Source organism: Fusarium vanettenii, assembly GCF_000151355.1.
Source record: "Fusarium vanettenii 77-13-4 chromosome 10 genomic scaffold NECHAsca_14_chr10_3_0, whole genome shotgun sequence".
In the NCBI taxonomy this organism is placed as follows: domain Eukaryota; kingdom Fungi; phylum Ascomycota; class Sordariomycetes; order Hypocreales; family Nectriaceae; genus Fusarium; species Fusarium vanettenii.
Window position 1 is genome coordinate 8873 of NW_003315871.1, and position 27189 is coordinate 36061.

Genomic DNA, 27189 nt, shown 5'->3' on the forward strand with positions numbered 1-27189 from the left:
TGTGCGACCTGATTTCCCTCCGCTCGCGATCGCGGTACTGCCTGTCATAGTCGCTGGCCCAAACACCTGACGCCGTCCCTGTTCCGCTGCAGGCGGAGGCCCTGGGGGCGCGCTGCTCGGCTCAAAGCACGACAGTCTTCGCGACATCATCTGGAGCTGGTGGTCCGGCGCTGGCGTCGTCCTCGCCCTTCAAGCCCGCCCAGATGCCCATCAGCAACCGGCTCAACGCTTCGATACCCAGCGGTTCAGCTAGCCATGCTCTTTGACCTGCAGGCCATGAATCAGCGCCGTCTACCAGTGTCTTTCGTACTGCTTTTCCAGCCCGTTTTGCTTGTTCGCCAATATACCCCGTTGTCATGTTGCCTCTTCTTCAAATGCCCCCTCATGCGGTGACGCCGCCGCCGTCGAATCTCGATGCCTTCGCCGCGTTTTCGAACAACAATGCCGCCTCGCTCAGCGACCACTACCCTCGAAACGTTACCTCCCCATACCAGCGAACATTCCCGATTCGCACATCCCAATCGCAGCGGCGTGCAACGGCATCTGCCGCTCCCCTCTACCCGTTACGGCCAGAGCACCACCTTCGCCGAAAGACTCCAAACGGTACCATCGATGCCGGCTATGACGGGTCGCCCTCCTTGTTCTCGCATGGCCCACCTCCCTCGAAACATTTGGTCCTACCCCGATCTGCGACTGCCACGGCATTCCCGCCGACAGGGCCTCTCATACATCAGCCCCATTATGCCGCCAGCATTGACCACCATCATCCCTCCTCCGGTGGACATATGGGGCTCGGCGATGATATCCGACAAACTCGCTTGGGCTCTTCGCCCTGGCCCTTTCCAAACGATACATCAGTGCATGATGGGCCCTTTCTTGGAGGTCACCAAGTATTCCCCTCGGCCGAGGGACACTATATACCACATGGCCAGGCTGACGCGCTTGGGATGTTTCCCAACGCATATCAACCCTTAATGAGGGCTCATGAATACAACGTCCGGGCTTTTTGTCCGCCCCCAGTGGTGATGAACGATTCATTACCATTTGGCCAAGTGCCCATACACACTCCATGGAGTTATCAAAACCACGCGCGAGCTGGCGTCCTTCCGCCAAGGCATGTCCAGCAGCATGACTTTGGAGCTGTTCCACAGCACCCCATGTCTTTGGCTCATCCACCTTCTTTCACTCCAACCGCCGGCCTTGACCCCCAGTACAATCCCGCTTTCAACCCAAGCCTAGCGATGCAGGCCTATCCTCGGCCTGCAAGCTTCAACAGCCCGCAAGGTTTCCGCGAGAAGGTGCTTTCACAGGCTCACAAGGCTTATGTTGATCTCTTGTCTTACCTCCAAACTATCCGGAGACCTCATCCCACCAAGGGAACCTCGGGTCACAACACATCACCGAAACTTCTTGTATACCCGAAGCCCCCAAAGCCCTCCTTGAAATTCTCTGATATCCCGGATGGAAAGGAAATCACGGGGATGAGGCTTGCGCCGGAAGGTGATCGCAGACAGGATTACCACCCTGGGAGGAACTCGGCGCCACAGCTTCAGGGGACATTCGGCAACTATCCGTCCATGGGCAAAACGACGCCCTTCGCAGGAGCAAAATCTTCGTTGGATATGCTGAGCAGTCTTTGTGAACAAAGTAGTTGGAACTGGATTGATGGGATCATGCTCGGAGGATGCCTGCACTATGGGCTCGAGCAATACGAGGAGGCATTAGAATGGTTCTCGAGGATTACGACCCTTGACTCGAGGTAAAACACTTCCCCGGGTGAACTGTCAAGTGGCTGTTCCTGGTGTCTGACGCATTCGCAGTCACGTCGAGGCAATTACAAACAAAGCCGCTACTCTATACTGCCTCAATCGACAAGATGAGGCTGAACAGCATTGGATCCGAGCTGTCAAGGTGCAACCCAGTTATCTGGAAGCCGTCGAGCACTTAGTCGGGCTTCTTTACAAGAAGCGCAGCAAGGAAGCTGTGGACATTATCGACTATGTCCAGCATGCTTTAAGAGTACCGTCATCTTCACATTTACCGCACGCCAACGGCAGTGGGCTAGCAGCTACTCGTGACGGCTATCCTCGAACTGCCACGACTCGAGATTTCCAGATTACTGACTTGGAGCAGGCGCAACATCAGAAAGTTGGGCCTCACAGTGAAGTGATGAAGACCCACGGGTTTGGATCAAGCGGTTACGCCATACCAGGCAAGGAAAATGGCCGGATCCTGGCTCTGATCCATGCCAAAGGAACCATGCTGTACAGTCTCAAAGAAGTCAACAGGGCATCAGCTGCCTTTGAGGAGGCAGTTTTGATCAGCCTCGGTCGCCGGATGAGCGGCATTCAAGACCTTGTCCGTCAAATCCAGACAGTTTTGTCACCGGCAGATATCCGTTTGCTTCCAAATGGACAACCTCGCCACGCTTCACGGCCTCTGCTATTGCCCCCGGAACGAGCTCGGCATACCGCTCATCTTGTATTCGGTGGTACTGGCGAACTGCCAGGACTGCGATATGTTGCTGAGGGCTCAACAAAGAGAGCAGCTGTGCAAACCACCAGCAACTCGCTCCTGTCCCTAGCCAAGATCTTCCAAGATGCCCTTTCCAGCGGACACGCTGCCCCGGACATCCTGCGGCGTCCTTCTGGCGTCGAGGACATTTTGGCCCTCTACTATCTTTCGCTGTCGCTTCAAGAAAGCCCCTCTACTGCGAACAATGTCGGTATTCTCCTAGCAGGTGTGCAGCAGGTCACATCTCATCCTCCCGACGCAAGCATCGAAATGTTCCCCCAGCCAAACATTCCCGGCATCGTCCCAGGCAGTGGTCTGTCTCTAGCTCTGGCGTATTACCACTACGGCCTGCGTCTGGACCCAAAGCACGTTCATCTTCACACCAACCTCGGAAGCTTGTTGAAAGATATTGGTCAACTGGATCTGGCCATTCAAATGTACGAGCAGGCAGTCTCATGCGATGGGACCTTTGATATCGCTCTGACAAATTTGGCCAACGCCGTCAAGGACAGGGGACGTATTAATGATGCAATCGCATACTACAAGCGCGCTGTGAGCTCCAACCCAGACTTTGCTGAAGCTGTCTGTGGTCTGTCCACTGCCTTGAACTCTGTTTGCGATTGGAGAGGCCGGGGCGGAGTTATGCTTCAGTCTGGAAAATATGATCGATGGCATGTCGACGACAAAGGTCTCCTCATTGATGCACGTTCTGCGGGACATGAGAGTGGCCTTACGGACCGCGTCGTCCGCATCATCGGTCGCCAACTCAGCGAGGCATCATATTGGGGGCGCGGTGTTCTCGGCGATAATATCATCACCACCATTGCAAAACAATTACGGGATCTTGGCCTGACAGGGTCATTCCCACTCGAAGAAGCATTGAGAGAATGGAGCAAGAAACCATGGGAGGGTTCGCACATCGTTCGCCTTGTGGAGCGCGCGACTCGAGCAACGCAATGGAAATGGTACCGAGACCGCTATATATCTGGCGCCGAAACAGCTTCCCGATACACACGGTTACGTCTGCCTAACAGCCTCACAGTACCGTCGGCACCGACCGTTCTACCATTCCACACTTTTACTTGCCCTCTCTCAGCGAAGGACATTCGAGCTATATCCCAGCGAAATGGAATTCGAATATCCTGCTCGACGCTGCGGTTGCCATGGCTACCATCGACAGTTTATCCCCCTCCTCCTCCACCCAGCCCTTACTTGAATGTGGGTTATGTGTCGTCTGACTTCAACAATCATCCTTTGGCTCACCTGTAAGTAACTCATCCTGAGGAAGCCAAAACGGTACAAGCTGCTAACAGAATCAAACTAACAGAATGCAATCTGTATTCGGGTTCCACAATCCTCGACGCGCGCGTGCGTTCTGTTATGCCACAACAGCGAGTGATCGGTCTGTCCATCGGCAGCAGATTGAGCGTGAGGCCCCTGTTTTCCGCGATGTCAGCAGCTGGCCAGCGGACAAGCTGGTAGAACAAATCATCCGAGATGAGATTCACATTCTTGTCAACCTCAACGGCTATACCAGGGGGGCGCGCAACGAGATATTCGCTGCTCGACCTGCCCCTGTGCAGATGTCCTTCATGGGCTTCGCCGGTACACTAGGAGCGGAATGGTGCGACTACATTCTAGCAGACAGCACCGCCATCCCACCCGAGACGCTACGCCCCTGGCGCAACAACGTTGGAGTTGAGGACGTGTTCCACGATGAGACAGAGGGTGACAGGGAAGGCTGGATGTACTCGGAGAACATCATCTTCTGTCGTGACACGTTTTTCTGCTGTGACCATGCTCAGTCCTGTGATGCGGGCGAACGCGAAGTCACATGGGAACAAGAACAGAGACGTCGTTGGAAGATGCGGAGAGAGCTTTTTCCCACCCTAGCTGATGATGCCATTATCATGGGGAATTTCAATCAGCTATACAAGGTACGTGGAGAGTTGGCATTAGGAGGTTCCCGTCGACTAACCCTCATCAGATTGAACCCACAACCTTCAGGTCATGGCTACGAATCTTGGCACAAGTGCCAAAGGCGGTCCTATGGCTACTCCGATTTCCCGAACTTGGGGAGGCAAACCTACGACGTACGGCCAAGGCTTGGGCTGGCACAGAGGTCGCCAGTCGACTAATTTTCACTGATGTTGCACCCAAGAGCCAACACATATCACGAGCGCGTGTTTGCGACCTATTCCTTGACACGCCAGAATGCAATGCCCATACGACAGCCGCAGACGTTCTCTGGTCAAGCACACCTCTCCTCACACTCCCAAGGTATCCGTACAAGATGTGCTCTCGGATGGCGGCATCTATTCTGAAAGGGGCTCTACCTAAATCAGAGGATGGGCGAAAGGCTGCAGCAGAGTTGATTGCTAGCAGCGAAGAGGAGTATGAACAGCGGGCGGTACAGCTTGCTGGCGGTCTCAGCTACACCATGTCGAGGAGCGGATATGGCCATGGCCATGGACGTTTAGCTGATATGCGCAAGTTGCTCTGGGATAGCAAGTGGCACTGCGGGCTCTTCGATACGCGGCGATGGGTTGATGATGTTGAGACCGCGTATGAGCAGGCATGGCAACGATGGGTCGCTGGCGAAGGCGGTGACATTCATCTGTGAGCGAGGAGCAAACAGAGTGGATCATGTCAACCCGCCAAAGCGAGAAACAGAACCGGTTTGGGATTCAATGATTGAATGACGAGACAGGACGTCCAACGTGTAGACGAGATGGATCGGTAAGCCACCATCGGTGGAGAAGGCTGGTTTGGACTGGAGTCTGGCGTGTGTCTATTCACTATTTTTAAGATTTATTGGTGATCTTGAGAGAGGGGCAAGTTCCTGATCGGATCAGGAGTGGTTTCTTTTTCTTTTCTTCTAGAGGTGGACGGGAAGCATGAGAGATGTGTTGACATGTCAATGGATGAGCCATGCGCTTGCTTGGCTTCACTGCCATCTAATCCGGTGCTATACAGGATTATCATGGTCGAATCTGGACAATTGAGAGACAGAGGTCTTGGTGGATAACAGCACACTCGCCTTTTCAACCTATCTATTTCTTGTTCCCAAAGCGTCAATCGGCCACTTCCATCCCGTTGTTCCTTACGCATACAAACAGGCATGGATACTGAGCGGACGGCGCAGAGCAGGTATGTATGGGGGGAGAAAGGCATCAATCAGTTATGATTTCATGGCACCGGTAAAGCGACTTGGTTGGCGGGCTTCGAATACCTTGGACGCCAAGGCCTCCCTCCCTCAGCCATGCATCAAACGGCGCCTGCAGTCAGTAGGTCATAAGCGAACAGTCAAAGGGTCGTCAGCCGGCCCGTCAGTCTGGTCATGGTTGGTTTGACAAGTACAGACGATCAGCTGGGTCCAGCTGTCAAAACCTGACATTCACTCATCCATCTCCAGGGGGGGGAGGGGCGTCTATCCGACACGTCAAGGAGTGAGTGTGAGTGGCCTCTGCTGATGATGTATTCGGCAGACGCGTTGCACTAATGTACGAGAAGGTCGGCACAGGCGCTCATGGTTCCGAAAAGCAACCCGTCATGTCTTGGACAGATGCCAGAGGCGGCCAGGCCGCAGCTGAAAGAAGGGCATGGAGCAAGGAAGCGCGGAACAAACAGGGAAGAAGGCGACATGATTGGTCAAGGTGAGCACAACCAGAAGCAGAAGCCAGCTGAGCTGAGCTGAAAAACCGTTGCTCGGCTCGCTTGGCGTGGCCCGGAAGGGTTTAGAACAGCGAGGGAGGCCTGACGCCACAACGGTTTTTGCTTTTAGTGGCCGAGGGCGACTAAGAAGGACTAGGGGCTCCATTACCGTCGGGGCGGAGATGCAGACTATTGGCAGCAGCGTCATCTGGTCGCCCGGGCCTCTCTGCTGCTTTGGTCCTAGTCGGTGTTCCCTGGGGGTCGTTCGCTGTCGCTGGCCGAGGTGCTGGGTGCTGGGCGCATACTGACTGGGAGCATCGACACCACCGGCTATTCCTGCTAGCCAGCTGACAGACCACATGCTCCAGGTACCAATGGCCTATCTCGTCAAGCACACACTGATACAGGGCAGCGAGCTGGAGGCTGCCGCTCAAAGCGTTATCCATCCAGGGACCAAGTCCACGTTTGGCGGAGGTTGCGCCGGTCACCGCCTACCGTGCCAATGCCAATGTCACCTAGCGAGGGCAAGCGAGTCAGATGTCATTAACCCTTGACTGCTCCCAGGCCGGTGAAAGGTCACCGAGAAGATGGGCAGCCGGCTGTAAAAATATGACTTGTTGATTATTCTGTGCCTGTGCGTTATGCGTTGTTACCAAGAAAGCGTGGGCTGATGTCCGAGCGAGACAGGCTCCCTGGTCAATCTTTGCCCTTAAACGAGAGCGTTTTTGTTTCGTTTCGTTTCTACCGTCCATCGTCATTTCTCAACGGGCCCGGCCCTGTCACCATCCCAGACGAGGCCAGGCCAGGCCCAAGACGGCCCTCTCCGCAAACCTGGGCGAACAGGCAGTGACGTAGCAGAGACAGAGATGCGACAATGGTGCAGCGCTGCGCAGCACTGCTCTGCGCGGGGCCAGGGTCCGTCCCAGCTGTGCGTGCATCAATGAATGCTCCGGCGTACAGAACAGGACGGGGCAGTACGCAATGCGCTGGGTCCGAGGATTGATTGTCTGCTGGCTGCACCTTGGCAATCTCGAGTCCATCCTGTTTCGTCCGTCGGGCGTAGCATCGTGTCCTCCTGGCTGATCCAAAGCGTGCCTCGCTGATAGGCTTGTTGGTGTAACAACAGGTGAGCAGGCGAGTCAGGTCGAAATGGTCGCTGTTGGCCTGAGGCCTGCAGAAAAAAAGAGGGCAAGAGAGGGTCCGCCAGATGTCGGCTGACGGTGGAAGCTACAGCAGGGGCCCGGCAATTCTGCCCATCAATATTATCCGTCAATCATTCCAGCCAACTCCCACGGATGGATGCCATCGTCGCAAAACTCAATCAAGAGCGCCATGGGAAAGACGAGGCAGCCGAACGAATTCGGAGAGCCCTACACAGCAGCGGACTTGCCTTGCGCAGCTCCTGCCGTTGCCCATGCCCATGCACGCGGGCGCAATGCCAGAAGGACCGACGTGGAAGCGGAAGCACCTCCACCGATCAGCCGGCATCTCCTCCTTGCTGACTACGCATCCGTCGTTCACTCCGACGATCCCAACCAGATGGCTCAGGCCAGCAGCCACCCGTTGACGATGATCGCCCTGCCTCAGACCCTGGTCCCGGCCACAACCCCCCGCTCGCCGTCCCTGCACAGGCCCACGGCGCTGACGCTGACAGCGCTGGTGACGGTGAAAGTGACGAGCTGCCCTGCAACCCAAGGGCGTTGCTGGCTGCCCAGAGCTACTCTACAGTGCCTGCTGTAACTCCAAGGGCGGCACCATCAATCGCCTGTTTGTGATATCGTGGGTGTAGCACCCACCTAGAGCTACAGCTTGTCTTTCAATCTCTCTCCCTCTCTAAGCTTAACACTCGAGAACTGATGTACGGCCGAGCAATGCCCGCCACCTCGTCTACTGGACCAATTCGATTGACAGGGGTTAGATGACAATTACTCAGTGGGGGGACGGGCTCACGGGCAGATGGATGGACGGATCGAGAGCCAGCGGCGTCGTTGACGATATCGTATCAAACCTTACTTTGCGAGCTCGTTACCCAATGCAACTCGGGGTCGTCGAGAGCAGCCAGAGGCTGGAATTGGGGGCAGACTCTGGTGGCTTGTGTTGGCGGCAAGGTCCGGCCACGATGGACCGATGATGCATCTGTTTTCCTTTGATGGAGATGGGTAGTGTAGAGGCCGGATTTAGACGACGCGCGAGGCTCGTTGACAAGCCTGGAGGCACAAGGCTCGGGGACCAAAAGACCCACCGCCGTCTGCAGCTCGACATCAGTTCAAGACAGGCAAACAAAGAGAGCGAGCGGCAAGAGTCCAAGGGTGATGTCGCGAGGGAGGCGTCTGCAAGAGGGCAACGCAACTTCACTACCTGAGACATCTGACAGGTGGGAGGACCTCCGGCTTCTGGGTTTCTGGGAACACCCGCGTTGCTGTTTCGCTTCTCGGATGAGCATCCTCCTAGAAAGTCAGGCACCTTGTCACACCGAAGAGCTTGCCAGTGCTGCGGCTACGAATACCGTGAAAAGACAGACAGTGTGCATGTCAAGTCAATCGTCTACCTGCGTGGCTCCTCGTGTCCTCGTGTATGTGACCAGCAGTGTAGATGTCGCAAAGCGGCTCCAGATCGCCCAAGTGCTATTGTGAAGTTCCCACCCCGTTCCGTCTTCTTCAGGGGCCCGCACCGCAGGCAGGCTGAGGGCATGTTCCTCGTCTGCGACAGCAACGACGGCCCGCGTTCATCAGGGCAAGGGACTCTGTCAGTTCCTGGAGGCGTCGACTACCAGTAGGTGGCTCCAAAAAGGTGACCCCGACGGATTGGATCCTGGGATTCGGACGATGCACTGGTCGATGGTTGAGGCGAGCTGGGTCCTGGACGATGCCACTACGATAGCTGTCGGAGCTCATCGCATCCGGTCAAGGTGCCTGCTGAGAAGCTTGGTACAGTAGAACTAAGGTAGCTGGAGGAAGAGCCAACCACCCAAGCTGGGCTCCAGAATCAACACGCCCATCCCCCTCTCGAGAGTCCCGTCAAGTCAGTGAGTGTTGCTTTGACGGCGGCGGGTCGAGACGCCCATCCAATCCTGTTGCCCTGTGACCCCTGTCCCTGTGGTTCTGTCCTGGGCTTCTTGACACCCCTACCCCACCCCCCTGCCAATAGCCTTTGACACCCCCGGGTTAGGGTTAGCCTCCACCTGCACGCCCCCTCCCAAGGCGCTACCTGCCCCAAACATCCATGGGCTGCACATCTATCTCGACAGCGGCATCCCGGTGGCAGATCGAGAAAGTTTGTTATTGGGGGGTGCAGGTAATTGGCCTCCCCATCGCACCCCCTCCCGGTGTCACGACTTTTTTGCTTTCCCCATACTACTTTGTACTTCATGCCATAGTTACGTTGGGCCCAGCCGCGCCCCATCCAGGTCTCCCACGGATATTTCATCACCTCACAACCCTCCTTCTGAGTCAAGATCTCTTTTCCAGAGCCTCAAATACTCCCCCCTCACCCACCCATCATCTACATCTATAATCTCAGATCAAAGCACACTTCTTCAACGCTTGATCAAACATTCTCAACTGTCTTCAACACACTTTTACTACACTTTTTAATCTTCCGACACCTCTCCTCGCTTACGACTTCACATCCTTCCACTTGCCCACTGGGTCGCTGTTCAACTGGGCATCCCAACTCGTAATCTTTCCATCTACTACAGCCTACCAGTCTCGCAATCATGTCGATGGGTCACCGGAGAGGTCCTTGGTCGAACGCCGAGGATGCGTACTTGATGGAACTTGTCAACACTCATGGCCCTCTCAACTGGGTACGCATTGCCCAGACCCTTGGATCCAGGACACCCAAGCAGTGCCGCGAGCGCTACCACCAAAACCTGAAGCCGAGTCTTAACCACGAGCCCATCACCCCTCAGGAGGGCGCCCAGATCGATCAGCTGGTGCGGGAGATTGGAAAGCGTTGGGCCGAGATCGCTCGCCGCCTTAATGGTCGAAGTGACAATGCTGTCAAGAACTGGTGGAATGGCAGCCAGAACCGCCGCAAGAGGATGGATCGTCGACGTAACCCTCAGCCTTACGATGAGCAGTACGCCCATTCCCGGCACTCGCTCTCCATCTCGACACCAAGCCTGTCCATGCCATCACACCTATCGCCTCTGACTGCCACCAACCACCGTCACCCCGTGCCTTGGGTCGAGGCACCTCTTCCCTCGCCCTGCACTTCCGAGTCCGCCGAGTCGGATGCAGGCTCTAACTATACCACCTCGCCCGGACGTCACCACATCCCCCTCCACATGCCACTCGAGTTGCCGCCGATCAGGGACGCTCACCACCTCCACGCCCCAGCTGGTTCTAAGCTTCCCAGCCTGAGCGAGTTCACCGCTCCCTCTTATGCAGACCGAATGGATTGCCAGCCTCGACAGCATCAATTTGTTCCTCAAGGGCAGTTGCCTACCGCACCCAACTCGCCTGTGCAGCAGCAAGCACAGACCCGACAGCAGCCATCGGATCAGGACTCCCGCATGAAGCTGACTTCTCTCCTGCTAAACTAAATCAGTCGGTGCACACGCAGCACATGGCTCTGGTGTAACTACGGCACACAAACCATCACAATCACCGATCTGGGGGAGTGCACGCAACGGAGCACAGAAAATCGGTTTTCCTACGGACAGCTATATATTGGGTGGCCTCATTTATTTCGGCGTTGGGTTTCCTCCACGGCGGTTCGCCAAACTGGCGGTATGACCTGGAGCACAAGGAAGAAGCACTTGGGAATGGCATAAGGGAGATACCAGGCGTTCAGGCAAGGAGCTGGTGACTTGAAGGGCTAGGCCAAGTCTCCATGGTGGAGCAATTGTACAACCGGGGCGAATATGGCGTTTTAGGAGTGTTTATTTTATGCTAGATGAGTGTTCAAGACGAGTTAAACGAGTTGAATCAATACCCCCACATGGAGATGTTTCCCCAACCTTCAAGACTCAATGAATCCGTTGCCGGCCGTGAAGCAAAAACCACTGTGCATTCACCCAGATGAGACTTTTTCCAGCCGTTGAGAGCGGCATGTGGCTCCACGAGGACTTGAGCCAACCAGGCGGCCTTGGCGGCTCCAGTTTGGCGTCTGTCGGTTCCAACCGTACAGGGAAGAATTTGTGATTTGTCGTTGTTTGTCATGACTTGTCTCGCGGGCAATCCGATCGATTAACTGAGTAACTAGCTGGGATAAGTGAGACTGGAATGTGGCAGCCGATAGGTAGCAAGGACACCAGCTGCGTAAGTGGGGAGGATGGCGCTCGATGGGGACGCGGGAGCGAGGAGCATGCCCGGATGCCTGGGATTATGCCCGGTGGAAGAAATCCACAGGACTGGATTACGAGACTAACTAGCTAGCTAATAACTGCATCTTTCTTTGTGTAGGAGGAGGTACGGCAGTTGAGACCAACGAGAGTTGTGCTCGTCATGTTGTTTGCGTGCCAATCTCTGCAGGCAAGGCCTTCATCACATCTGGACAGATCTCTGGCGTCCACCTACCACCAACCAATGCATCGTCGGAAGCGGGGGACAGGGGAAGAGCAGCAGCAACCTAATACGGGTAGAGACAGGATGGAAACATTTGGTGGTGAATGGCTGTTGAGACGCATGCACCGTCAGTTGCAGACGCGGACGAGACGCAGACGTAGACTCGGGCTCAGACAGAGAAACCGAGACACGCACGCACACAGGATCGACGTCGATCTGCAGAGGGTCGAGGACTGCATTGTCATGAGCCAGATCCAGATGTAAAATCTCGATTTCGCACCCCTGGTCCGCCATCAAAAAGATGGCTGAATCTGGGATCCAATCCATGCGATGCGTCCACAGCCAAGGCCCCCAGCAGCCCAGGCCAGCCCAGCTCCATCAATCCATCGCGCGCCAACGCCAGCTGCGACCGACCCGACGGTGGAGGAGGGGCGTCAGCTACGTCCGGGCTTGGGCCTCCAAGCAGCGTCGACGACGATGTTTTTTTTTTCCTTTGCTTTGCTTTTCAGCAGGGTCTGGCTTCCCAGACAGCGGCCCTAGCGGTAAGGAGAACGGCGGACTGGCGCCCGGAGCGGCTCGGACCCAATAGGGACCCCTTCCACCGGGGATGGCGCTTTGATTTGCTGCTTAGGGTGCTGGTGTGGCATATTTACGCTTTGCTGCTAGCGGGAGGGATTCCTGATTCCCGGGCCAGGCTTGTTTGTCTCGGTGATGTTGGGTGGATGGGTCCCCATGCGTGCGTCTCGTCTGCTTGCTGTCTATTGCATGTCAGGCTTACTCGACTGGCTAAAGAGTGTGAGGGGATGATTTAGTGATGACTGATCGATGATTGATGGATGCATCTACCGGCTCGACAGCGTCCCGAACGAGGGGCTCTATTGCTCTAGGCGCTGATGCTAGTCCAGAGTTGGCAGACGACAAGGCCCAACAGGGAAGTGCAAGCAAAACGAGGTGACATCGCGGGCTTCTGACGATGATCCCATCCGTCAACGCAAACCGTTCTTGGGTGCCCAAGGGCGCGGATATGGAGGGGAGGGGGCATTCGCTGTCTCGTGGTGGAGAGATCGGGGAACCGTTACCAGCCCCGATGTCTACTCTGTATTGGATCTCTTGTGTCTCCCTTCTATTGGGGGCAATAGAGGTCTTCCCTTGTTTATTGTTCTCCTCTTGTCTCTTCAGTCCGCCCTGTTGCACCCGCCCCCTGTGCCTGCTCAGTTACTTGCTTTTCTTTTTTTTCTTTCCAGCTCGGTTTATTTGATTAGATTGGCTATTCTTGATCATCATTGCTTTTTCATGCTGAAAAACACCCCGACCCAGGTCTAAGGGTCTCCCAGCCTGGCCCCGGTGAGATGCAGCGCGGAACCGTCGACCGCCACCGATGCGAGCTGCAGGTGCGCATCATGACCGTTCAGAGACAGTAAAAAAAGCAGCCCAAGGCCGGCCAGCAAATGAGGTCTCTGACTAGTGGTGTTTCCTTTGTTTGGTTACAGTCGATGAGTAGGGCGATTAATCTCACGATTCGGCACTCAACACACCTGGCGGGCGCGGCGCGGGAGTCAACGGGCCCTTGGGTTGGGGTCTTGGTCTTGCTTTGACCTGCCTCACCCGCAACGTTGCGGCCTCCTTGGCCCGATCCGACAGATGGACCAGGGTAATCTGGATGTCGAATCTTCCGAGAGCTCAGGATCCAATCACGCTGCGGAATTTCGGTCCCGGCGACCGCACGATCCATGTCTTGTCAAAAATGGCGGATCTGGTTTGATGGGGGATCTACATGTTCTCCTCCCTTCTTGTCGATGGCACCTTTGTAGCTGTAGAACGGCCCTTTGTTATGACGTCCCCGTGCGAGAATGAGAATGACTGTCCGAACAACTTCGGAAAGCCTTTGTCGATGAGCTTGACGCAGGTCAGCGCGCATGGTGGTTTCGAGGTCTTGGCTAGGCGTTGCACCATGCAAACACATGCGCACGGCGTGTGAAACTCGTCGCTGTGCTGTGCTGCTGTGTTCCCCTCCCACCGAGTCAGGCTGCACACAGCTACTATTTTCTGCGTCCTCAGTTACGTACGTATTGCGACGGCGATTCCGCCGTGGGTTCGATGCCTGTTCGGGCGGTGCATGCATGTAACGCTCGAGATCCAATGCCAGCCAACGCCGACGTAGCCTCGCACATCCTCAACGGCTGCCAGGGAGGGAGGGAGGGGCTGCGGGAGATGGAACCCTGACGACCTGAACGACGGGGATGTCCTGCACTCAGGGAGGCGTGGATGGGCAGCTGCTTGGGTATTTCACAGAGGACCCTTGCCAGGATACGAAGTCGCATTGATTGGACAATAGGTCCGGTTTGGGGTGCCAGAGGCAAATGAGCGACATGAGTTAACTGGGGCTAGCAATGAAATAAGATGATACAGCAGCGAAGAGCGCAACCAAAAGGAAAGATGGATAGGCATTGCAATCAAAGAAGACGCCAGCCTCAAATGAAGACCTGCTGCTAATCACATCACGAGGACTCCCTCGGCCGGCAAAAGATGGGCGAAACCAAGGGGACCTGGAAATTTGGTGCGCATACAGGGTAGTATCACCGATGAGGCTGGCTTGCGAACTGAAGCTGAACAGGCCTAGACAGGGATGTTGGTGTGCAGTCGATGACATTCGGGGGGGTCTCACATGAAACCAAGACGTTTGCCGATGACGACCACGAAACACGGGAGGGCGAAACACCAAGAAGAACCGAGCCAGTGTTTCTACGCACCAGATCGACATAGGGGAGAAAAAAAAAGGTGGTGAGCAGAACAAAAAAATGGTGTCGCAAACGTGCAACCACAAGGATAAATCTGCAGATACGTTTTGTTTCTCGTAACATGTTGGCAGAGCATTTCCATCAAATTGTCATCCAGTCAGGCCAGGACCCAGTGGGAGAGATGCTGGTGTTGCTGTCGTCGCAGCATCATCACCAACAGAGGCAATTGCAGCCTCGATGACGACAATCCCTGACAGCATCTGTAAATCGCATGCACAAGCGACATGCGATTTTTGGGAAACATCGGCCCCTTTCGCACTTTCCCTTGTTCAATTGCGATCTTCAACTAAACGAGTTTATTCTCTGTCACCCAAGCTCTGCAAGCAAGCAGCTTCTGTTTTCGTTCATGCCCTTGCCCTTGCCCTGCACACCCCCATCCTCCTCCTGGTCGGTCTGTCGTCGGTCGCTCCCAAGATCGATCCCCATGACGATGGCGCGCCGACGAACATCGCTGAGAGTGCGTGCCCGAAATTCCACGACAGGGGATATGACAAGGGGGCTGCTGGCACTTGCATGGGGAGAAGAAGGAGGCCAGTCTCAACGGTTTCTTTATTTTCACGATTACTGATCGCCAGGGGCCTTCCTGGTTGCAAGTGTCACGTCACGATGGCAGCCCGTGTCTGGGGCTGTTGCCAGTGCCCGAAGAATTTCGGGCGCCCGTTGCGTTTCGGCCTCGGGGGCTGCCCCTTGTCTCCTTGAGTCCTTGTCGCCTTGTGTCGCCCTTGGCCTCCCGCCCGTTGGAACCTCTGATTTGCCGACGGGCCAGGGCAATGGTGCCCTGTTCCCTGTCGGGCTGGTCGTTCCTTGTCTCTGATTGCTCGCTGTCGCACCCTGGACCCTGTCGTCCCCTGTCAAACCTGCGCTTCCCTGGTTCTTCCACCGTTCTGGCGCCTGTGCTGGAGACGCACGCTCTGGCTTGGGTTTGCTGTCGATGGGCGATGGCCGTTGTTGATCGGATCCATTCTGATGGATGGATCGGTCCTGTCGTGGGTATGCAGGTGGTGTATTGGACGTTTTGAGAGAAGGCTCGCCTTCCTGCCGGGCTCATTGACTGGCTGGCCGACGGGCTAGTCCCTCGCTACTGGAAACCTTGAAGCTGTGCGCGACTCAGAGACCCTTGATCAGTCATTAAACCAACGTCGCCGTCCCCTCGAGGCCCTGGGCTGAAGGCGAACGGTTGAAACTATTTGAAAAACTGCCTACAACTGCTCGACTGCTTGCGGCTTAGAACATGCCGCTATTTGCTCCATCGGGGCCAGCCACACACGGGTTATTTTGTCTCTGGGCGGATGGGATGTCCATCCATGCCAATGTCTTGGATCAAGAGCATGGATCATGGATCCGGCTACGAGGTCTAGGAGGTCCACTGCCGCTCCCGCTCACGCTCACGCACCTCTCACCGTTGGCTAAAATCACTCCCCTCCAGCATCGTGCTCTAGTTGGACGACGGCCCCTGCTTCAATCTTGAACCCCTCCGAGACTGCATCGTGCTACCCCGTTTTTGTCCAATTTTCCTCACGGGCAGGCTAGCTGGGAGGGTCGCTCTGGCAAGGCCCGTTGCGAGGGTCTCAGACCGAATCTTGGGTATCCAGGGAGTCTTTCTGTTGCACCTCATCTCATCTCAATCGTGCGACCCCAAGAATGCATGTGGCATAGTACGTACCCGTATTATATCCCGATGTCACATCCGTCCCTGGTGCACAGTCGGTACCAAGCCATGGCTGTCCTTTTGCGTCACGACGACGTCGCAAGCCGCTGCGATCTGGTTGCCGCTCATCATTTCCCTCTGATCGTGCGTGCCAGGAGAGGGGATTAGGTTGGTTGGGACCGGTGGTACCTTGACGGCTGCTTGCGTGCTGGATCCTCACTCCTGACGATGCCATCGCCATACCTTAATTTTTTTTTACTTTGTGCTGCGTTTTCGCGGGTGGTGGTGTTGATGAAACGGTCATGGATCGACGAGGCGAAACCACCGGCGAAGCAAAAGGAAGGAAACAAAAACTCAGTTGGCGAATGTGATGCCATGCAATGCACATCCAATCCATCCATCCATCCATCCTGAGATGGGGACAAACATCGAGACACGGCAACTCTTCCCTGTCTTGCTCATTTCAGCAGGGAACCACCTGCCTCGAGAACGCGCACGGCTGGGTGCATTGTGTTGCTCACCCTCACTGCGCAAAACCTTGTGCCACCCATTGCGTGCAACCAACACCCATCTCCATGCCTCACCTCAAAATCAATCAATGACAAATCTTTGTATGCTTCCGGGTCCTGAGGCGTCTGTCTAGACCCGCGACAAGAGGCAACACGCGCGGCGCACGCATTCCGCCTCTCTTTGGTCCCCCATTCTCATTCTCATGCCCATTCCCGTTGTCGCGTCCGTCCGCCGTCGTTCCCACAAAACCGTCTGCACCTGCTGCCGGGACTGTCTGATCCCCAGCAACGTGGATCGCATCCAGCCCCAACAGCCAAACCCGACAACCTTGCCGAGCCAGGCGCCTCAATTAATGGTTGCCGACATAAAGAAAGGACGGAAAAAGTCAGATCATGGTGAACCTACACAGGTTGCCTCGACGGTTGAAGCGATGGCTCCTCCATTTCGATTGCCCTAACCAAAGGCAGGAAGGGGTGCGATGGGGGGAAGCAAAACACAGAGGGACGGGAGCGAGCCTCTCACGACGAATATGGATGGCTCCCGTCGGATAGGAGGTGCAAGACCCGGGGATCTGGGTTCAGCGCTCTCGCTTATCGTCGTTCGGGGGGTCGGGGAAGGGAAGGGGAGGGGCGCCGCGCGATCCGCTGCCAGCTCCAGGCGCTAGTTAGTCATCACCCCGTTCGAGGTGCCTGGCCTGGGGCTGTCAAGGCACCCGACACCTTGATTGGGCAAAACTAGCTCACACCCCCCTCCGAGCTGAACCTCCACTCGACAGACGTTGGGGCTCGATCGCTGCTAGTGAAGCCATCCCCATCCGTGTTCTCACACGCTTGCATATTGGCTCATTGAGCAACGCATCAACCGCCAACCGTCTCCGGTGTTGAGCATTCAAACTGCTGCCTCCATCAACATGCGGGCTCGGCAAATTCGGGCTCAAAACGCCGACAAGGTTCCTCCAAAAGTTCAACAGGAGAAACCCCGAAAGCAAGGGAATGTTACTTTCTTTGACTGATCAGATGAGGGGTAGGCACAGGTGAGGGAAAACAGAATGTACACGAATCATGGATTCCACTTACCTCTCCACGATCCGTCTCGCCCACGACTCCAGACCCTATCAGCCTGCCAAGCTCTGCCAGCAGACGAGCTGCCCTAGCCTAGCTTTTCCCGCCATCCTTCAGCCAAGGGGACAAGCTCGCTCAATCTTCCCGTCCTACCGGTGGGTTCCTTGAATAGTGGCTGTCACATTCCTCCCTTCCCGCTGCCGATTCACCAACGCTCGATTCAGCACATGGAAAACCAACGCCAACAGCATTCCTGTCCTCGAGTCTACTGTGCGCCACCCTAGAGCCGCTCCAAGTTTAACCTTAATTCTGACGGTTGTCAGTACAATGAGCCTCATCTAAGGTTCGGCACCGGCGTCTTGTGCTTCATGACAGGCAGGTCCGGGCTTGTCTAGCCTATCTCCTCCGCGTTTTGCTCAACGAACAACCTGTCTTTGTCTTGCACGGCTAGATCCCGTCTCGCCCGCTGTGCCTGTGTCACGTCCGCCATCACACGCCTTGCTTCTTCCGTCGAGCTCGTCAACCCGACGCCCCTCGGTCTTGCCAAACCTGCCTGCCCCGGACTCCCCATTGCGGATACCCGTGCCGTCAGCTGTCAGGAACATCAGGATTCACGCTGCCATCGTCCATCGCCGCAACACCTCTCGGGCACCCCTCCTGTGAGATGGGTCCTCCTCGGCCTCACCCCTCGAACAAACTTTCACCGTTGACCACCGTGAGAAACTCTGTTCTCGCTCGGCAAGGCCGCATATCCATCACTCACTGGGCGCCAAGAATGCTCGTCCCAGCCTCGTTGTCCGGATTTCTCGACTGATGGTCAACTATTCCGCTCTACGGAGTCGTTTTGCTCCAGGTCCGGTTTGAGAACGGCACGAGACCTGCTCGCTGGGTCCTCCAAACTCCGTGGCTCCGGTGGTATCATCAGTAACCGGCCGTAGGACTCCTCCTGCCCTTATCCACTCGGCCGATCTCGACCTCCGGTTTTGTCGAGAGGGGTGGCCTCGGTTGATCACCCAACGCTGCTGTCTGTTCGGGGGTTTCCTGAGCCACTGCGGTATTTCGTGACGCCATTGTGCCTGCCAGCCTCACTGCCGCCCCATCGTCTCCAGGTACAAACGAGAACTGGCGACGATGACCACGCGCCCGCTGGTCATCGTTCCTAGGCTCATGTACTGCAGCCTTGTCGTTCTGCGACGTCTGCGTTGCGGCCTTGTCAATACCGGCACCATGTGATGCTCTTCTTTCGGCGGAATCCCGCTTCTTCTTGGCTTTGCCTTCCTGTGGCGGTTCATCACCAACACCAGACGAGCTTGTACCCGATGGGGAGCCGGTCTCTCTCCGGAAAGGCTGTTCGGCTCGGCCTTGCTCATCGTAGGTCTCTCCGTGATTGGCACTCTCTTCGTCTACTCGGCAAGTTCCTTCAGCACGCTTCTTCAGGGCAATTTTATCCAGTCGTCGGAAACGCCTGCTCAGCCTGACCTCGTTGCTGATGTCTATGGTTTGCTTTCGTGTTACTGTTTGTGACACATCAGCATTGACTTGTACAACCAACTGAGTGCCGATAATAGATACTTACGGATCGTGCCAGGCCGGCTTCGTAATTCGCCGTGTGATACTTCGTCTGAACTTTTGTGCTGCAAGCCCCCATGGGCTGATATTGTAAGTGGTTTGCACATGAAATTTTTCATGGGAATACTTCGTGAACACTTACTGCTACCTGGAGAATAGTCATCGGCTGCATCTCCTCCTGGCGCTACCCCCTCCTGAGATAGAGCTCTTGGCTTGTTTCTAATCAGGCTGCCGGCTCTGGCCAGTGCTACAGCTTGCAGGCCTTTGCCTGACACTTCGTGAATGACCAGCTCAAGACGCTTGACTTCAGCCTTGTATCTCGCCTCTTGAACCATCCAATGCTCCTCAATGGTGTCGTGTCGCTGAGCTTGTTGCTCAAGTACATCCTTCGTATTCTCCAAGTCTCTCTCGAGTTTGGCAATCTTGTGGTGGATGTTACTGTACCCCTCTAGTAGGTACAAGATGTGAGGGCGGTACTCAGCAGAGAGTGACTGGTTTGAAGGATTCGTCATCAATGCAGCACGTAAAGCCCCTGCTATCTGATCCATCGACGGATTGTGCCAGACCTGCTGGCTTGCGTTGATGAACAGCTTGTCCACATCGTCTGCCTCGATGACTGGGGGCTCAGGGACCGAAGCACTCGGTGTTGCTTGCTCGGTGCTGGCCAAACCCTGCCAGCTCGCCATGCGTGTCATGCTTGGCCTCTCGGGAGGGGCTTGCACGTCGGTGTCTCTTTGACTCATATTGGCAAGATCTTTGAGAGCAGGTTCGGACCGAGGTGAGGATAGCCCATGGGCACGAGATTTGTTGGCCCCAAGGAACCGCAGCAAGCCAGAGTCGGCCATTTCGATGGTGTCGTGATGTCGGCATTCACTACTTGCTAGGCCCCGACAGGTGATTGAAGGTCTGTGCAAACCAAGGGAAGGGAGGGCGTCACCCCAAGAAGGTACGAAGCAGGAAGAAGGAAGCAGGAGCTGTCAGTTGCTGCCAGCTGTTGCCAGCTGCTGGGCTGCCACTGGCAATCAGCAAATCAGATAAACATCGGGGAAGTGACAACTGCTCTGAAAGTTAGGTGAGGTGAATCGTGTCAGTTTATTATCATTAGGGGGTTGTTTTTATTTGAGCGCTTGATTGAGATTAAAGCACTGCATCTAAACCTCAAGATCATTATACATCCTTTGCTCATACAAATGTGCATCGTGGCCGTAACCCTTACCAAGGAAGCCCATGAACTGCCCGCTGTTCGCCTCTTAAGAGTTCGTTTGGCTCACGGAACGAAGCGCAACACCCCCTACATATCTCTGCCATGTCATCAACGACCCCTTTTCATCCATTCGCCCTCACTCAAAGTCCACTCGGTTTTGAAAGATTGCTCTGTCTCTGTGACGATGGATACAATCTCGGATCCTAGTTCACTTTGAGCTTGACACCCCTGATTGCTTCTGCCGTTCGTGGACTCTCGTTGGGTGTGGTCGTGATCTAAGCCGGGGGTCTTGATTGGAAATCCCGACGGCTTGCGAAGGGTTGGCTGCATTCTTTCTTTAGGTAACGACAGCGGCTCTGGACGGCTTCCAAGACCAGCGAGCTTGAGTGGTCGGGGTTTGTTGCCGCGAAGAGACTCGGATCGTACGGGTATCGACTTTGCTAAGCCAATCTCGACCTCCTCTTCGACCTCGCTAGGCTCTTCCTCAATATATGGCAGAAGAGATGGCGTAATAGAAGGTGTACATGATTCAAAAGATTTCTTCAGTGTTGGCTTTTTGGTCGGGATTTCTGGAAGAGGGCGAACAGAACCCCCTGGTGGTGCCATCTTGGGAATCTCTTCGCCTGAGAGGGGTCGACCTGGTGGTTTGGGTGGTAGCGCTAGCCTTGACAGGACATCGAGAAGATCGTCATCGCTATCAGTGCCCGCATGTTTGTCACACGTATCTTCGAATCTGATCGACTCCTGGCCTTTTGTTTCATGGTCACCGGTCGAAAGACCTGATGTGACTCCGCGCGGGTTCTCCTGGATCAAGAGAGGGAACTCGCCCAGTTCCGTGAATGCTGGTGCCAGATTCAGCTGGCAGAGATTGGACCAGGAGCGGTAGTGAAAGTGAAATGAGACAAATGGAAACTCCTTGGGGTCGATTAGAATCCAGTCGTAGTAGCAGGTAGTTTCAGGGGACTCTACAAGCCCCCCTGATGGTGTTCTGTCATGACGTTAGTCCGCAAACTCGGAGACCAGCCATATGAAGACAAACGCTATGCCATAGGTATCCTGATCGCGGTGTTTTCCCAGTATAGGCGACCTTCTTTTGCGGCCCTTGGCTCGAAAGACCTGAATTTCAATGAGACCGCCGTCATCTGCCACGGAGGTCCTGCTCGAAGTCGGAAGGAAGTAGAAGCAGCGTGCCTCGATACCCTCTCTTTTATGCAGGACCCCGTTCTCTTTGTAGTGCCATCGGTCACTGGGTTCACACAGAGAGCGTGTGATGGAGCCCGAGGCCTGGGCAGCAGGATTTACTCCACAGTTGGTGGCGTTTCGGCCGTTCATGAAAATCTTGAAATACAGGTAGCATGGCGGTTCGGGTATCTTGCTGAGCGAGTAATGAATTCCGAATTGAGCGCCTAAAACTGGTGTTAGAGGGTCCCTGCCAAGGAAGAGCTCAAGGAGCGACCTGCCTGGGACGGATGGGACATAAACAGAGACCCGAGGGCTGGCTTTCTGGATATGCGGCGAGCCTGCGCCAGGGGAGGCCGAGCCAGCGCTGGTCGGATTGGGAGAGCGATCAACCGGCGGCAAGATACGAACTGAAGAAGCGTCCGAGTGAGGAAACTCCGGGAGCTTTTTGGAACCGGGTTGGGCGACGATGGAGATGTCGACACCTCGAAAGCAGGGCATTGCGACAGGCCTGGCTAATCGAACCAACCTGTAAGGGGGAGCAAGGGAAAATCGAGGCTATACAAATTGACCAAGGATGACTTGAGGAACTCGCCAGCATGCGAAGTTGATTGAGAAAAGGAGGATGTGATGGCTAGAAAACGTGGTAGGGCTTCGAGGTAGAAAGTCGACCAGTTTTGGAGGAGGAACTGACGACCAGCTGCCACCAGCCGTACATACACCACTTTCTGCCCACGCATTGCCCGCCAACAGGACTCGAATAGGATAGGTATGGAATTTATGTTACACTCTCCCGAGTAACGCCTCGAATCAATTCCCATACTACTGCGGGCCAGTTAATCATTTATACGGCTTTGTAGACGGCATTTGCCCGCCTACGACGGCTTTCATGTGTATCAGCATACCACTTCCTGAATCATAGGATAACGATGACCCGAGAACCTTAGATGGCCCCATCTCGAAGATCCTTGCCGTCCAAGAAAGGTACCCATTGAGGTTTCGACCGGACAACAACGTTTGGGCTGAAAAGCACCATTGGGTATTTAGCGAAACAGCGTGATGCCTCATTTTCCAGCAAGCATTGCTCTCGGCACTCGTGATGATTTCAAGTCGTCGGTCGTCGGTTAAAGACAAATCGGGCTGGACCAGGTGAATTGAACCAAGATTTATTCCATCATCATATACAGGTGATGCGGGTCGCACACTGAAAACATCAGTGGCTCCATCATGCGTTTATCAGATCTGCCTCATTCCACCCCTAACTCTGCCCCAACACCTTCTTCGTGTCTTCTTCCTTATCGATGAGTCCCAGGTTCCGTATTTGCTTAACGCTCGGCGCGTCGTCTCGGGCAGTCGAAGACTCGGTTCTGGCGTAGGCAGCCTGGATTGCCAGGGCTCGGGCGTGCTGTGCACCATCGTCAATATCCTGTCCCACGATGCCGAATGCACCGGCTTCTCTCGGTCCCGAACTCACCTCCTTCTTGTGGTGAAGGCACTCGTAGTAATCCTCGAGAGCAAAACCGCACTTCTTCTTGCCCGAGTCGTCAGTGGCCGAGGTGTTGACGACGTAGCAGCCCATAACCTCCTGCCAGAAGGGAAAGCAGCGGCCGACGCCTAAAGACCGAGGTGCAATTGTCAGCTCAAGCCCGCTCGAAATTGGATACCGGTGTCGCCATGTCGAACTCACCGCCGTTCAGACCATATCCCGACGCCATCTTGAGCCAATTGAGTATGTATCGAGGCTTGTTACGGGTCGGGCGATGTGTTGTCGTTAATTCGCGTCTGTCCGACGTTGAAGTGTCAGTCGTCAAGTGTTCCGGCACATGAGTTCACCCGACGAGTGTAGCAAATCGCTGCGCGGCGATTGGATGAGTGGGTGGGCTGGGGAGATAACTGGAGATACTTCTTGCTGCATGATATGGGCCTTGAAATCTCGGTCATTACTGTTAGTACTGCCACCCCGGAAATACCTCAGCCATCCGTGGCGCATTGAGACACAAAACCAGGGACAGCTTGAACCTAAGTAGCGTGTGGCTGGAGCTACCTGTCCCACCATGTCTCTATCTTATCATTACACCTGCCACTTTGTTAGTTGTCGCCAACCATATGACGACGTCGGACTCAATGCGAAGGAGTTCTTCTTCTTCTACCAGCACGCCGAAACCCCTTGCCAATCTAACGAATCCGACACCATTGGGGACTTATCAGGCTTGACCGAGCGGCACATTTCGATTCTCGCTATGGCTGGTCTCCCTCTCTCTCCTGCAAAGGTGGTCCTTCTGGCGGTGCATTTCGCGACCATCTCCGACCTTGAAAGCCTATCCTCCCTCACCAGCCAACATGGCACTATTCTGCGCCAGGAACTCATACTTCGAATTCTTCTCACATACCTTCCCGAAACCGTCAGTCCCTCGATTTATGCGCCTTTTGTGCATGCCATAACCTCGGGCGAACCTCTGTCGCAAACAACACCCGAGAACCAACTTGACACTTCTCCTGTCGATACCCTCTCGGACGAGCAAGCTTCAAGAAAGATCAAGAAACTTCATCTCCTGCTGCTAAAAGGCCCCGATGTACCCCATGATACCGATTTCGACCCCTTGGTCTCCTTCCTGTTCTCAAGGGGCTATAGGATGGACGAAGAGGCGGGCATGGTCTCTCTGGTCCCAGATCTACTCGTACCGTTCCTCGACCATGACTCGTCGATACGCACTTGGATGGTATCGACGGTTCTGCCGCTGCTGAGGAGGAATCATCTATACTACCCCCAAAAGCAGGCAAGATTTTCGCTTCTCGAGTTTGAGAATCTTCCAGATAGGACCGCTGTGGAGTACCTACTTGCTGAGACTGGCGCCGCGGATGATGAGTATGGCCTTATTGGTCGCGATTTGAGGGGCTTGATCGGACCATGGCTTTACAACGATACGAGGTGGAAGCGGGATCTCTTTAACGAGGACACATCCAGCGAGTCTGGTGCAGCATTAGAATTGTCCTGCCCCGGCTGGGAGCAAACTCTCGAGTGGCTCATATCGCAGGCTTCCGGCTCGTGGAAGAGAGCGCTGAGAGCGATCGAGTCGTGGGATGGCCCGTCAGATACCGACCTGGGAGAAGAAACCAGTGCCTGGCTTCAGGAGAATCAGCAGCAGTACCTTGACCGCACATACGCCAAAGCTGTGTTAGCTTCAGCATACCTTGTTCCCGACTCTGAGATTGATGCCCTAGAGGGGGCATACAAAATGTGCAGCAAGATTAAAACTCTCCTGGACGAGGAGCCCGAAGGCAACCTCCAGTCGACGGTAGCAGCTCTTGCGCCTGTTCAGCCTTTTAATGCCAGCGACTTCGATGGAGCAAAGGCTTCGGCACACTTACGGAACGATCTATTGCAACCGTCAAACCCGCTGACAACACCCAAGGAAGAGTCAATTGACCTCCTTACTGTCCTGATCCAAAGTGCCTTCCTTCTAACACGGTCCGGTGTGCCCTGCACGGTCCGAAAGGCCGGAGATCTTGCATTTATCCAGGACGTTCAGGACCAAAAGTCCGAACTTGGGCGATTGATACGAACACTCTCTGCCCGTGCGCCCAAGAATGACGATGAGTTTTGGATTAGAGCACGACAGGAAGTCCTCTGGCTACACAGTTGGGGAAATGAGCCTGGCCCTGTAGCAAATGGTTCTATACGGGGCATCTTTGGACATGTCCCTGTCGAGTTTATCGAGACGGAGTTTCTAAAAGCCTTGCTATCGAGTGGGCGTAAGTCGCATAAATGCATCCAATTGATACCTTCGTTTTCTAACGCTTCCTAGGGTACTCACTTGCAAACTCCCTCTACGAAGCAACGCCAAACCCCCCTCTATTGGCGTCAGTACTACTCAACACCGTGCAGAACTCTGCTCTTGGAGCTTTTGACAATGCGTCCAATCCCAATCGGACGAGAGGGGGGTTAAAGAAGTGCAATGAGATGTAAGTCGTGCGGCACGGTAGATCAGAACGGTGCTAACAGCAGGAACAGTATCAGCGCGTTTCCCAAGACGATAGACAAGACTCATCCAGCGAGACAACGGATCGAAGCACTGCTCAGGGCCACACATGCCCTCAGTGATTACCGGCTTGTGCTCAAGCAAGGTGAACCCTTCAGTCCAGTTGTGCTCAGGGTGCACTCTGATCCAGTTTCCATCATTGGAAAGGTTCTGGAGCAGAACCCCAAAGCATATACCAGGCTACAAGAGTTTGTCGAGCTTGGCAACAATATGGCCAATGCCGGCTTACCTACATATACTATTCGGGGGAAGCAGTCACCAACGCCCGATGACCAGGATCTCATCCGATCAATGGTCGAAAAGCGCATTGTCGCCATGTGTATAGAAGCTGCTCTACACGAGGACGACTTCGAAACGGCATACTCGTATGTGGTCAGTCGTCTTGGAGTCACACATGGTAGCGAAAGCGAATCCCGCTCTTCCATTTTCAGTGACGAATGGTCATGGAAGGCAGCACTAGACGCTGGAAAATACGTTCGCACCGAAAGGTCACAGAAACCAACCCATCTTGGAACGGCGAGCGGTAACCCTGAGATCCGCCATCTTGAGCAGCGCATTGAATGCCTGGCCACTGCTCTGCGTATTGCACCTCCCCCTCAGCTTCAAGAAGTACTGAAAACCTTCCGCCGCTGTGAAGAGCAGCTAGACGCGGCCATCAAAGAAGAGGCTGCCAAGGAGGACGCGTGGAATGCTGCCGGTGATCTATCCGGCCTCCCAGGAACATTTCAAACCCCAGACCCAGACAAGGCATATCCGCCCCGCAACATCACCGCCAGTGCGAGCGCTCGTCAGGCTGAAGAAGCACCAATGTCCCTCTTTGATCTCTCAAGGGCTACAGCTCGGGTTGCGCAGAGAAACTTTACGTCGTTGTCCAGCTTGCAGGGTTCCCTACAGAGTTCCTTTACTTCAGACAAGACAGCCCCGGAGCATGAGACATCGGATACGGAAAGCCACGATCATAACCGTGTGAGAAAGAGGGACCAGTTGAGGGAGGCCGCGACGGGTACCCTTGTTTCTGGTGTTGGATGGCTTCTTGGAGCCAATCCAACTCGATCTGGAAGTAGCCAGCAATAACCAGATAGAGTGCCATATATGCTCTTCTGGCGATGATCACGATACGGGGCGATTAGAGTGGGCGGGACTTGAAGACGGTGGAAACTGATGGTAGACCAAGCTCTCGAAGCTTCAAGGGGACGCTACCTATGAAAGAAAAGGATTTGCCTTCAGGGCAGATGTAATGATCTATGAGTACGAACGTAATTAAATGTACTAAACGGTGGCTTAACGCCGAGTGCACTTTGTCGCTGCATGTTTGACTTGCTTTTGACATTAATATGTAGTGCAGTCCTCCCAAGGTGAGGCCTTGTGCTGCAGTCAGCTCTACTTAACATGGTGGCAGTTGGGCAAGTCGATGAAATCTAGCCATACCTGAAGACGTGCGGGCAAAACAATGCACGTCTCCATGGTAGTAGCTCAAATAAACAATATGTCGGCGTTGTGGG

The 27189-nt window shown here is 54.9% G+C and overlaps 6 protein-coding genes across 6 annotated transcripts; 3 read left to right on the forward strand and 3 right to left on the reverse strand.

Annotated features, from left to right (window-relative positions):
• Positions 1-203: 203 nt before the first annotated feature.
• On the forward strand, positions 204-5406 carry NECHADRAFT_105493 (uncharacterized protein; the record flags this gene model as incomplete). Its single annotated transcript, XM_003047490.1, has 6 exons — positions 204-243; positions 274-1759; positions 1821-2019; positions 2134-3779; positions 3842-4451; positions 4502-5406. 6 exons carry the CDS (start codon positions 204-206, stop codon positions 5135-5137), a joined length of 4617 nt encoding a protein of 1538 aa, XP_003047536.1. The 3' UTR covers positions 5138-5406.
• Positions 5407-9889: 4483 nt separating this feature from the next.
• NECHADRAFT_50578 (uncharacterized protein) lies at positions 9890-10714 on the forward strand (the record flags this gene model as incomplete). Its single annotated transcript, XM_003047491.1, has 1 exon — positions 9890-10714. One exon carries the CDS (start codon positions 9890-9892, stop codon positions 10712-10714), a length of 825 nt encoding a protein of 274 aa, XP_003047537.1.
• Positions 10715-18616: 7902 nt separating this feature from the next.
• NECHADRAFT_85810 (uncharacterized protein) lies at positions 18617-20109 on the reverse strand (the record flags this gene model as incomplete). Its single annotated transcript, XM_003047675.1, has 3 exons — positions 18617-19209; positions 19272-19346; positions 19407-20109. The coding sequence occupies 3 exons, from the start codon at positions 20107-20109 to the stop codon at positions 18617-18619; spliced, it is 1371 nt and encodes a 456-aa protein (XP_003047721.1).
• Positions 20110-20576: 467 nt separating this feature from the next.
• NECHADRAFT_51108 (uncharacterized protein) lies at positions 20577-22148 on the reverse strand (the record flags this gene model as incomplete). The annotated part of the gene is made up of 3 exons (XM_003047676.1): positions 20577-21456; positions 21508-21988; positions 22055-22148. The coding sequence occupies 3 exons, from the start codon at positions 22146-22148 to the stop codon at positions 20577-20579; spliced, it is 1455 nt and encodes a 484-aa protein (XP_003047722.1).
• Positions 22149-22797: 649 nt separating this feature from the next.
• NECHADRAFT_72370 (uncharacterized protein) lies at positions 22798-23362 on the reverse strand (the record flags this gene model as incomplete). The annotated part of the gene is made up of 3 exons (XM_003047677.1): positions 22798-23052; positions 23122-23261; positions 23335-23362. 3 exons carry the CDS (start codon positions 23360-23362, stop codon positions 22906-22908), a joined length of 315 nt encoding a protein of 104 aa, XP_003047723.1. The 3' UTR covers positions 22798-22905.
• A 525-nt stretch (positions 23363-23887) lies between these two features.
• On the forward strand, positions 23888-26761 carry NECHADRAFT_50879 (uncharacterized protein; the record flags this gene model as incomplete). The annotated part of the gene is made up of 3 exons (XM_003047492.1): positions 23888-25400; positions 25454-25610; positions 25654-26761. The coding sequence occupies 3 exons, from the start codon at positions 23888-23890 to the stop codon at positions 26759-26761; spliced, it is 2778 nt and encodes a 925-aa protein (XP_003047538.1).
• Between the last annotated feature and the right edge of the window lie 428 nt (positions 26762-27189).